The sequence below is a fragment of the Trifolium pratense genome, linkage group LG2 (genome assembly GCF_020283565.1).
Source record: "Trifolium pratense cultivar HEN17-A07 linkage group LG2, ARS_RC_1.1, whole genome shotgun sequence".
NCBI classification, from domain to species: Eukaryota; Viridiplantae; Streptophyta; class Magnoliopsida; order Fabales; family Fabaceae; genus Trifolium; species Trifolium pratense.
The window spans coordinates 43,607,344-43,620,916 of NC_060060.1; the positions used below are offsets into that span (position 1 = coordinate 43,607,344).

At 31.4% G+C, this 13,573-nt stretch overlaps 1 protein-coding gene across 1 annotated transcript; it reads left to right on the plus strand.

Annotated features, from left to right (window-relative positions):
- The first annotated feature begins 1,464 nt into the window (after positions 1 to 1,464).
- On the plus strand, positions 1,465 to 7,228 carry LOC123909628. Its single transcript, XM_045960500.1, has 3 exons — positions 1,465 to 1,783; positions 3,061 to 3,141; positions 6,495 to 7,228. The coding sequence occupies exons 1-3, from the start codon at positions 1,625 to 1,627 to the stop codon at positions 6,828 to 6,830; spliced, it is 576 nt and encodes a 191-aa protein (XP_045816456.1). The 5' UTR covers positions 1,465 to 1,624; the 3' UTR covers positions 6,831 to 7,228.
- Positions 7,229 to 13,573: the final 6,345 nt, after the last annotated feature.

Below are 13,573 nucleotides of genomic sequence, written 5' to 3' on the forward strand. Positions count from 1 at the left end.
AAGATAACAAATATGATAACTATTATATTTTGTTTTTAATATATATTTGCTCATAATAATATGATAAGATATATAACATATTTAATTGACAAAATTACTCTTGTAAAACAATTGTTATTTTTTTAAAATTATTTTGTAATACTTTGAATTTTATAAATTATTTGTAAATTATTTTGTAATACTTTGAATTCAAAAAAAAGTTTCAATAAAATCATCAAATACCTAAAATAACATTTTAAGAATAACTATTCAAACCAAATTTTCACTTGAAGCTTTTATAAAAAAATTATTTGTAAATTTTTTTTAAACAAAAATCTATTTTAAAAAGATTTATAACAAATAGACTCTATATCTACTACATGTTGGAACAAAATTGGTTCTAAAGCCCCAAGTGTATCTATAAGTTTTGATGATAACAATAAGTATTAAAATGTGCAACTGATCTTTTACGTTTATCTTAGATTTCAATTTTGATCCCTTATGTTTAAAAAGTATCAATTTGGTCCCTTACGTTTCCACTATTTGTATTAGTTAGTCTTTTTCGTCAACTTTTGTTGGGAAATCATCGTTGATGTTTGTTCATCTCTCTTTTCTTATCTTTTATAAATCTATCATGAAAATGAATAGTTAGTCTCTTTTGTTGGGATTAGATGTAATTTACTCTATTAGTATGTATTTATCTTGATCATGGTGTTATGTATGATTTTAGATTATCTATTAATGTTGATATTATCTTTGATTTCAATGTTTTATCCTTGGATTTGAATTGTTATAGACATATACCTTTTGAATCTAAGAACTAGGATGATATCTATTGAACTCTAAATTCTAGAGATAGATTTAGGTTTAATATTCACTCAAAGTATCAGATCTTAATGTTATTGTATTGATTGATCATTCGAGATATCAGAGGTTAATAACTATAATAGATATATCGGCGTTATCTGGACACGGAAACGTACAACGAGTGAATGAGTTAATGAATGAGTTAATGAAATCTAATCCCAACAAATTTATCTCTCTGTTATTTCGATCATTTCTTCACCATCACCATATTTTCGTACTTTCTCATAAACAAACTTTGTCAACCATTTTACTTAAAATTATATTAATTGTTGAACGAAATCGATATCTCATCAGTCCTTGTGGAGACAATAAAAACATACTTACTTTTATACTTCAACAATAAGGGAAAAGGTTGGCGTGTTCCTTATATAAGCGACTGGTTTTAAACTATCTATTACTTAAGCAATAGATGAAGAAAGTTCTAAATGTTTCTTGTAGGGGTGTCTTTGGAGGGGGTTATATCTTAGGTGTTGGAAAATCTTGAAATATTTGAAGGACTACATCGTAATTTGAAAATACTAGCCGAAAAGGCAAAGTTACCTATTCCCTATCATTGTGTCATTCATTCATTCATCAAAAATCTAAAAAGCAATTATACCATGTCTCTCATACCATACACCCTCACCATGAGTCCCTCTCTCTCTTTCTTCTTTTACACCCTTTTCATTCTCTCCATAACAACAATAAAAAGCCCCCAATCAACAACCCTTTTTCTCTTCTTCATTCTCACCACCACCACCATCACCGACCTAACTACCACCGATCTCCGCCGTTAACCATGGCTAAGAAACGTAAGTCCACCGCCACAAGTCTCGATGAAGTCGATCGTACCATGTATGATTCATTTCGTACAACCGCTAATTCTATTTCACAACTCTACACTCATGCCATGAATCATCAGAAACTCTCTTTTCATGCCGGTGAACGTAACGCTCTTGTATGAATTTTTTAAATCTCTCTCCTTTTTATCTTTTTCCCTCAAAAAAATTTCATTTTTAATTTTTTTTTTTTATGATATAAAAATTGCAATTTTGATTTAGTTGTATTGTATGTATTTTTGTTTTTTTGTTGTTTAAATGTTGTTTTTAAGTTTAATAATTTGGTGTTTATTATGTTGTTGGTTTAATAAAATGTTATGTTAATCAAATATTGGTTTGGTTGATGCTGTTGTTGAATTTTCTCATGTTGTAGTTTTGTTTAATTTTTGTGAGTTTTATGAGTGTGTTCAATGCTTATTTTTTTGTTAGGATTGGTTTTTTGGATGGAAAATGTGTTTTTGTTATGTTTGTCTTTTTATTGTTAACTTTTGCAACATTGTTGTGTGATGAGGAATTTGAAAAGCTGAAGAGTTTTTTAATCTCAGTTTATTGAAGCTTTTGGAAATAGTTTCAATGGTTTTGAAAATGGAGTAGAAGCTTCAATGGTTGTGAATTTTAGTCTTTTATTTTGTTGAGTACTGATTTTTACTGTTTTTCTTGTTTAGTTTGTTTTGACTTTCTTGTTGACCTTATATTCAGTTCATGGTTACTCAATGTTTAGTCTTTGTCACCTTTTGTGTAGCTTAATTGGTTGTGTGTATAAGATTGAAGTGGTTATTGTAATTTTTTTTCTGTCCTATTTTTAGTGTTGTTAAATGGTGCCGTGGCAGAATGGAAATGGCATGGCGGATTTTTGGACAGCCACCATAGACAATTTGTGAAGGAATGCCTGCCTTGGCGCCGCCATAGGCTGCAATGGCATGTTCATATGGCGGTTTTTTGGCCTTCCACCATCGAAACACTGTCTATTTTTCTTGTTGGAGATCAAATACTTTGTCACTTTATCAGGGTTTAGACTTTTAGGTTCTGTTTGGGAATTTCGAGGGGAGAGTTTCGGGAGGAGGGGGGAGGAGAGTGAAAAAGAGAGAAATCTTTCACTTTATTTGGGAGAGTTTTTATAGAGAATGAGACCGAAATGCTAATGATTAGTATATTTTTAGGTCTGAGAATTCAGAGTATTATAACAACATGAAAAGGATTTGAATAATTTTCTCAACCCTCCTCCCTAAACACCCAAACAGAGCCTTTGTTTCACTTGCTATCTTATTTTTTATGGATCGTTTGTGTTCTGGTTGCTTTAGTATATTCATGTATCTAATATGGGACTTGGTCTTATCTTTGGTGTTTCGACCATATATTGATAATTTATTAATGTTTAGTGTTCTATTAATGCCAGGAAAAACTTTATCAGTGGATTTGGAAACAAGAAGAAGGAGGGTCAAGGGTTGCAACAGTCGATGTGGTTAACTACATTCAGGTTAGTTTTCTATAGTATTAATATATCATTTATTTGTGCTTGCTTCTGCTGATGGGAACTGGTGCGTATTGAAAGACTCACAAACACTTTGCACAATCAAAGAAACATGTGCGTGTTGAGAGAGAATGACTGCAACAGTGGTTGGAAATTATGTCAAGAAAGTGCATTATTTCAAATGTACTTATAATTCATAACTTGAAGCCAAGGTACTTCAAAAATGGAAGACTATTGGTGTCTGACACATATCTGATACTGATATGCATCTGCTACTTCAAGATACAAACCCACGAGAATATTCGATAATAGTTTAACTTAATTTCTAAAATACTTCCACTGGTACATCTTCAACACTTGATACCAACTAAAGACACAATTTTCATCTCGGTATGATACATGTTTGATATATCTTACTAAGTAAATCCACAAAATTGTATGTTTTTTGTGACACATTCATAGTATAGGAATATATACTGATGTAGGTGGATGAAAATTTTCTACTTCTTAGGATATAAACAGGAAGCAGCTTCGCAAAGCTGGTTTACTTAATTAGTTCAAACTACGCATTAGTCTAACGGTGGATTGTTTTGAACTACGGTTGTAATTGCATGGAATTGCTTATATTTGGAATTTTGCTGATACAGCCACACAAATGTCACATGTGTTTCCATATCCAAGGTCATGGGACATGTGTTTCGATAGCCAAGGTCAATGCCAGTAACCTTTTCAAGCACAATAATTGGTTTAAGAAGCCTTTTACTTTCGTTTTTTCACCTTTCTTTTCTTTTTATCCTCCCAATATTACAGTCATTCCTCTTTCCCTGGGAAATCTTATTAGTGTTGAACTAATGTGAATAACTAGTATATTGATGTTGATTCAGTATTAAAATTCTCTGTACTCTGTACTCTGTACGAGAAAGGTTTTTATCTTGGAAAGACCTGATCAGTGAGTTGGTTAAAAATCTAAGTGGGAAGATCCATCTTGTTGTTTCTCATGCATAAAAGCTGTTTTGTTCCATTTTTCATTTTGAAACAGATGTCAAACATGGTTTATTTGAAAGTTGTTATTCTTTCTGTGGTCTTCAAGTGGTACAAAGTGCCCTAGGGATCTGTGATTAGTATAAAATATAGGGTAGATAATACAATAATAACCAGCTTTCTCTCACTATTTCTATGCTAAGTATTTGTAGGACTGTGATCGGTTGTCAGCCCAAAAGAACTTATACCCAAAAATATATAAAAAACCCTAAAAGTTAAAAAAGATGCAACCTCTTGTTTCTCACCTCTGTTCGGTATCTTCAATTTTCTAATGCAGACCATTGCTCTCATCCTTTCCTTCAGCGACCATCTTCTTGAAACCTATATCGGTGATTGTCCTCTGATCTTCCTCTGTTCACTTATGTTTTGTTTTCTCTTTCCATATTTCATTTTTTTGGATTTAACATCCATTATTTACAGTATCACCTCATATTTTTAACTGCATTTTGAAATTGATGGCATGACATGGAAAAGTAGAGGTCTTTTATTGGATGCAAGTCTAAAACAAATTTACACTGACAATGTACGCCCGTTCTGTTTTACCCCTTTTTTATGTTAATTTTTTCTCCATTCCTTCTTATTTTTTGGCTAAAATATACTTTAGGCATTTGATCCTTTACTCGAAATTCACTTTGGTCCATTATTTTCGAAATGTTTTAACAAATTCATTCTTTCTACTCATCTCCGTTAAATGTGAGCTGAGCTTACTGTTAACTATCGCATGTGGCGCCTGTGACATGCCATAACATTGCTTGTGGCTGTCTTCTTCCCTAAACTCACTAATTTGAGTTAGGTTTCATCACACTATTTTTCATTTTGCTTCGTTTTTTAATTCTTTTAAATGCTGTAATTTTTTTTATTCCCTCATTACTTTCTTTTTTTATCTCTTTTTCCAGCTCTTTCGTTTTGTATTCTGTTTTGATGTCTCCTTCTAATTCAATTCTGTATTTCTGTTGTATGGCCATTTTTCTAAATAGAAAATAAAACGATTTTGTTTGGGGATGAGGAAGACATTTACTCTGATATGTTTAATATTTTAATTGTTTTTTGTTGATATCTTTAAAATTTATTTTGAAAGCACCATCTGCCGTATTTTTGGATGGTGGTTATTTGGCTGGCATCTGCCATTGACAACACCAATTGTGATTGAGAATTCTTGGAAAATAGAACTGAGATTGTTACTTTTGTGTTCATTTTTCTGTTCAGCTATATCATATTCGATACTGATATGCATACGATACTCCTCGATCCGCATGCAAGGAATATTTTCCAATGTTCTTAAAGAAAACAATTACTGATAGGATTCTTCGATATTTTGGGACACAACTAAAAAATCTTGTAATAAAGCTTTTTATACAACTTTGTTCATGATGTTGTGTGCAGAACCGAAGTAAAAATTCCTCTATTTATTCTGAGGAGATATAAAAACGAGACATGGTTATGAGATAATAATGGAGACGTACGTGATCTATAAATGTTCAATGAGGCTAGGAGAGTATAGCACTATAGCTAACTGACACCTGCCAGTTCGTTAGTTAGTTACAGTTAGCAACAAGGGTTGTTTTCAAGTGCTACATGGACTACACTAATTCCTACAAGCTTGAGTGAAACTCCACCTTAACAGGCATGTGTCTTTGTCTAAAGCAACAAAGTAGGTTCTAGAACTTGTGTGGGGAGTCTTGCACACTAGATTTATCCTATCGTTTGTAATGAATTTGATTCTTTTCTAATCTAATAGATGCTTCACTGTTAAAAAACAAACCATGTCCCTGACATAACAGCCCCTGAGAGCTGACGTCTCACCGACTGCACCCTACGATGTTTCACTTAGGCTTTTCGGTTAGCCATCTGTTGGTATCCCTTTCTGAGACACCAGCAACCAGAGGCTTTGATAACATTTGATAATATATCCATCTGTTGGAAACCTCACTTAAAAGCTAACTATTAACGGGGGAAGATCAAAGCTACTTAAATACTCTACTTGATGTGGGAATTAAGCACCCTATAATACACAAGACCCTATTATTTAACAGAGAAATATGCATGTACGCTTATTGTTATGATTATGAATATCTTTTTGTATGAATCATCACTATCTGAATATATTAGTTATATATTAATATGAAATATTGTATGAAATATCTAGGCGTCATAGTTATTTTGATATCTTTTGAAGTTTACAGTGTTTAATATATAAGAGGGTGATAAGGTAGAAGATTAAATGTGCCATTTGGGATACTTAATTCTTCAAAATTATTGGCACATGATTTCTATAGCTAAGTAAATACATGTATGAAATTTCATTCCACTATTTGCAGAATGAGTTGGATTATTGTGGAGAAGAGCCATCCATGTCACCTAGAGCACCTCCGCAAAACCAGCAGCCACAACCAATGATGCCTGTCACCAGCTTTCCAGTCACTTCAGGATCTTCTGGCCAAACAATAGCTGGACAAGGACTCCGGTCCGATTATTCTGAAAATCAGCCAAAGAATTCTGTGTTTTCAAATGCATTATCAAGCCCTGTTCGTCGAAATCTCCAGCTTTATCAAATTGGTGAGGGTGGAAATCCCAGCTTTCTTCACAATCAAAGCAGGGATTCGAATGCCGTAAGTTCCAACAACGATTCTGCCATGGATATGCATGCAGACTAGTTCTGTTCTTGTCTCTATTGGTTTGTCAATTGGAAATTCTTAGCTGACCTGCCTTCTGCAAAAACTGCAAAAGAAGCCAACAGCCATCACAATTCCTAGTCTGGATTTTGCTTGCTCTTTGGATCATGCAAGAAATGACAAGAAGGTGGAGCTGATTCTTGTTACATTTTTGGTATGATTATGTCAACCGATCGATTGGTTTGGAGTCTTATGTGTCCTCTGTAAAGTTTTTCAAAGCATTTTATTTTGAACATTTATAATGCTGAGGTTGCTTCTGTATGAAGCTTCCCATGTTAAACTGTATTTGTCCACAGATTCTATCCACATGGCAATTTTCGGATGTTGGTGCTGGTTTTGCTCTTTGTTTTTGGTATTTATCTTATTGAAATTTAGTTTAAGATATGTCTTGATTTTTTAAGTTGTATGATTTTGTGCAGAAAATTATTCTGATGTATTATTCTGCTTTAGTATTCAAAATTTCTTCAGGTGGTCATTAGCAGAAGATTAATGGCTAATTTTCGTATTCAAAATATCATCCTATGTGATGAGCGGACAACAACAACAGAACTCTTGTTTAGTGTCACTCCGAAGAGTCATTAAATGGGTGTTACTTTATTTTAGTTGCACATCCCTAGTAAGGCATGGGTTACCTTACATGTTACTATAATGAATTTTTTCTCTAACCATCCTAGTAAAAACACCCCACCTTTATCATGATTCCGAGACTTTGGAGCAACTCTTGACCATTTTGAAGAATAGGCGGCAATGGTCAGAGCGTAAGCATGGTCACTGTGCCGGTGGCCGGTGCTCTGCGTTCTTGGAGTCACCAGAAAAACAAATTTCGCTTAGTGAACCTATACTTGCTTTGCTTAGTGGATTTGACTAAACAAAACCTCATTTTTGTTTTATTGTTCGATGTTATTGACTCTCTGAGCTCTTAGACTTCGGATTCTTGACTAACATAGGAAATATTCTAAATTATGATGCAAATCTATATCAAATGTATGTTATTGTCATCATTTATGTTATTGTTGCCTATTTCATGTTTAGGTAACGATTTTTTAGCCGTGGCCGAGTTAAGTGTGACCTAAAGTTAAAATTGTTGTAGTGGTGATAAAGCTACATTGATTATGGCACAATATATCTTTTTTTGTTTGACAGAATTCCCACATTTCTTTAAAATACATTGATTATGATTTATGTCACAGTAAAGAAAACAAGATTGCCCTGTAACTATTTTGTAGTTTTCAGCTAATCCAATTGTATAGTAGGCATTTCTTTTAAAAACATGAGCAAAATATGAAAATTATTTTAATTAAACTTTCCTAATGTATAACTTTTTGTCCTATGCTACCCTTTTAAGAATTTGAAAACAAAACAAAAACACACAGATTCAGTGTCATTGCTGGTTTTAAGGAGTGTGATGGCATGTAATTACTTCTACTTTGCATCTATGCTATAAATATCAAGAATTTAGAACTTGTACTCTGTGGATGTTTCAATATCTCACATGATTAATATATCAAAGGAACTCTTGAAGCATGTTTAAAGCATAAATACCATTTAAATTTTTGGTTTAGTAGAATCCATCAATATTTTTTTTTATAAGCCATCAGAAGTAAAGACATGAAACCAGCACTATCAAGAAAAGTAGTCCTTCTAATAGCATTCTTAGTTATATACTGCTTTTCATCATTTCTTATTGGAGGTATAATTTTGTTCATTAGTTTTATTATTTCATTGTTACTGTACTTTTTTTTATTTATTTTTTATAATTAAAATTCAGAGTGAAGTGCCTCAGTCAAAAATAGAAAAGACCTTAGAATTTAAAGAACATTTAAAACATGCAACCTGTTGATTCAATGTCTGTCTTTTTATCACTATACCGACTGTTTGGGGCTAGTTAAGATTAGGTGATCAAATAATTGCATATAAGAAAAAAAATTATTTTCCTTAATAAAAGAAGAAAAATAAGAAGAAATCCTTAAGTTAATTTATAGGGATACTAACATCACATTTTGTTTAGGTTTTTACATTTGTTTATAAAACTTTGACATTATTTTTAAAACTCTATTTCTCATGTAGCATATGCACGAAGTTTAAGGACAGACCCATTTGATGCAAGACATGGGAGCTATGAAGGAGTTGTGATTGCAGAGGAAGTGGAGAAACATGAAGATTATGAGGAAAATATGGTCTCCAATATGGATTATACACCAGTTAGGAGAAAATCACCTATTCATAACTAGATATTGTCATATTTTATAAGGATGTACGTTTTTTGTATTGCCATATTTTGTGAAAAGCAAGTTTATTATTGTTAATAATAGAGATACACAAATTAACAAAGAGAAATACGACTAGGATTCAATAGAATATCATTAGCAGTGGTTGACTTGTCAAAATGAAGGTTACAATGAGAATATATAGCAAATATAAAATTACTAAACTAGAAACATAAAGGACTAATGATATAAGCCCAAATTAATATATAACATTTCCTCTTAAACTCACAATGCATCAACATCAAGCATTGTGAGTTTCTCAAACAAATAGTATAAACTTCTAACAAGAACAAGAATAGATTTAGAAGCCATGAAAGGACAAGAACAAAACTTTTGCAAGAGGGATACATTTAATGTACTAACCCTGAGCACAGACAAAAATTTAAAATTTCGAATGATATGCACGTGTTGAATGAAAAGCAGGGACAAAAAACCATAAGAGAAAATACTTCTGAAGATTTTTTTAGGGATTAAAAATAAAATTTGAGATATTCATAGGGAATAAAAACATATATAACCCTTAAAAAAACATAATTATACAACTTTTTTTTTACAAAATTAACCCTCTATCTCAAGTATTCGGAGAAGAGCTTTTTTGCCGTCAAAACCCCCGATAATATATGCTTAGTATTTTGTTTCTTTGTAAAAGTTTTGATTGAATATTACAAGATTTTTTATTATAAAAAATCTTTTAAAATTTTTTGAAATCTCAATCCAATACACTTCCTTTAATATTTTTCGCTTAAAAAAAAAAGAATGAACATTTTTTTTTAAACAGGAAAAATTTACTTAATATTTTTAAGGAATGTATATACTAATTAATCTTGAAAACATAGAAATAATTAAGAATTGATATACCATGGATTTAAAAACCTTTGACTGAGGTAGTTTTTAACATACATATAGCTCACAGTATTATTGAAACAGCAGTCATTAGTGATAGTAAGTAATTATCAAAATGAATTACCGACCTGAAAAATTCCAATCAAGATGTTTGTCCTAATTTATGTAAGTTACTCAATATTCCAATATTGGCCCTGTTGACAATGATAATTCCATATCATGACAAATATTATGTATGCTTAGAAATTATATTAAAGAAAAACCAGTGTGCTATGGGGTTGTTTAGCCCGTGAAATACATTTATTGCCCTCAACTTAAATCATGGATATCAATAAAGTCTAGCTCAAAGTTAATCAAGAAATTGTTCCATGTAAAATGCTTACAAATGTATTCACGTCATCATTGAGATCGTAACGCTGACAACAAAAGTTGAACATGCGTCTTTAAGGAATATGAGCTAAGTCCTTACCAACTGGATTAACATTTTGTTGTTAACATATAAAATGCTTACAAATGTATTTATATATTGGTCATCAACAAGGTCGTAATGCTGACAACGAAAGTTGAACATGCGTCTTTAAGGAATAATATGAGTTAAGTTCTTATCAACTGGATTAACATTTTGTTATTACCATGTAATCCGTAGAAAGTGTCCACCAGCATTTAACGATGACTACTTTGTCGAGAAAGTTGGACAAACAAGAAAATTATCCCCTTCCAACCAAAACTTTTTCGTAAATAAAAGTCGGATATTAAACTTCACCCAAATTTTTTATAATTTGAATCAATTCACTCAACTCGAACAACTCATTTTGGCACTTAATTATTTCAAGGCCGCCAGATGTTCTAAACTAAATAAAATCACATGCCATCATGTTATTTTTTATTGGGTGATGTTAACTTGTACCCTAAGGACACATTCACAAGTTCAATAAATCCTTTCCACATTTATCTTCTTAACATGTGCCCTTAAATTCTCCTTTTTTATTTATTTTTTACTAAATGCCACCATGTTAATTGTTGCCTAATTTTGTCATATTATTTGTACGTAAAAGCAATTATTCTCAAAACCTGCCACTAAGTCAGTTGATTTTCTTGATACCCAATTTTCTCATTCTATTAAATTTAACTATTATTGCCGACCACAAAACAAAGAAACTAGGTAATCTATGATGTTACAAATAGGTAATCTAAAAAAAAAACCAAAGAAACTAAAAGAAAAACAATGAAATAAAGAGAACAATCACCATATGTAGGCTAGTAGAAGGGACATATTGAAATTAAAATAACTTTGAGTCACATGGGTTGATGCCTAAGATAAGATATATATGATGGATCTTCTTTTTCATTTCCTAGTTCCATGATTTTTCCTTCACAAGATTGATGCATGATTCTTAAGCCCCCACGAGGGTATATCCATTATTTATTTTTTTCACCACAGTATTCAACCTATTAGATGTCTAATCTGGTTCGGGGTCAGTTCTGATATCAAGTGATTCTAACATTCTTCCATTCACAATTGCGGGAATGAAACCATGGTACTCCGTACCAAGTCCAACGTCAATTACCACTGAACCAACTAACGATTGGTCCATATATCTATATACTAATATTGATTAATAGGGATTTAATTTGTGTGTATATAGTTTAGATGCTCAATCAATCATAATTAACTATATGTTAGATTAAGAGTTCAATTTGTATACATCGATGATGTAGATAAAGTTCTAAATAGCTTAATTATATTTTATTTTCTAAAAGATCTGTATTAATATTTACTCATGTTTGAATTGAATGTGAGATTGACAGAATCATGGTTAGAAATCGCGAGATTTTGACAAAACCAACACTTTAATAAATGTGTTAAAATTTTCTCAACAAAAAAGTAAATTTACATTAAAATTTGAATTTTTTATATTTTATAAGTATTGACTACACAGTTTTTAAGAATACTTTACTATATTAGATTTACTTAACTTAAGACACTAGTTAGCATTTTGTCTATAATAATTCTAATAAAATCACGGTGTTATTGTAATTTCATCAAACTCACTGCAGTTATAAACATGCACACACTTAAATAATGAGATACGACAAAAATTAAGGGTTTAATGTAATACAAATAGATTAAACTATTTTATGTATCAAATTAGTTTTGATCAATGGTAAGAGTTTGATATTGAAATTTCAAGAGACAAAGTTTAAATTTCACCGGGACAGTCAAAATAATCATAAGCCTCACTTAATTTTTTGTTTCCTCTTTCTTAATTTTTTCTTTTTAAAATTAATTTGAATTGAAATTTAATTATTTATTTTGGTTGTTTGGCGCAGGAAATTTAAGGGCCATATGTATTCCCAAATGCATCATGGGGGGTACTAATCCCACCCCACATAGGTAGAGACACTGTTCAAGTTCCATATAAATTTAAGGGTAAAGACTAAAGGTGGTTTTATTAAAGGGAAACTTCGTTTTAAGGCTGTTACAAAACGTACTAGGATCCCTAAGTACATTTTATACCTGCATGAAGAATGATAGCTCTGGTTCTCTTGTGGTCCTATTATTGATGATGTTAAGTGTTCGTTATATCCTAACAAGCACTAGGCAGTAGGCAATGATGCAAATTTGTTGGAGAGTCCGGGAGTGTCGAGAGTAATGACGAATTCTATTTTCAACCTCGAGTTAAAAGTTGTTGCCCTAACTTCGTTAGCCTAGAAAGGCTTTGAAAGTTGTCAAGTCAATGCTTTAGAGACTTCGCTCCGCGTCTCCATCCACATAAAATTAAAATAAATACCCATCACTCATGTGGTTGGTTGCACGAGTAGCTTTATTTCAGGTTCCTTGCAATGAATTTGGATTTTTGTACAATGGTATGCAGTCAACAAATTTAGACCGTCCGATAAAGTTCATACGATTTTTATGAATGAAAAAAAAATCATAAGTTTATTTGGGTTAATAAAAAATTCACATAAACAATCAATTTAGAAAGTATCTATATATATCAATCAATCATTATTGTCATATCATAATCACTTCTAAAATCTCATTTTATTAAACTAAAACCATAGAATTTGAAATAATATATTTATTTATCTTTGATCAAGTATCTTAGTGGCTAGAAAATTCACCTTAAATATGAAAAAGTGGGGTGTTTGAGGTTCGAACATTCACTCCTACACATATAGTACGATGTCCCTGCCTATCAAGTTAAACTCACGAGGACAATTTTTTTTTTTATAGAACTAGATTATAATAAAACTACCAGAAATATATTTGTTTTTTTTTTTTGACAAAAAGGGTCTAGAAATAAATTACTTTTTGTTAAACTGTCAGAAATAAAATAACTATTATTTTTTTCACTTACATTAATTCACCTTAAATATGAATAAATTGAGTGTTTGAAATTCGAACTCCGACTACTACACATATATGTTGCGATTTTCCTGCCAATTAAATTAAATTCATGGGGACGAAATAATATTTTTTATAGAAGTAAATTATAGTAAAAATACACATGAAATGATGAATGTAAAAAAAATAAAAAATAACTACTAGTCCAGAAATAAATAAAATAACTAGTACTACAGTACTGTTAATACGAATTTCGAATCTTTGTG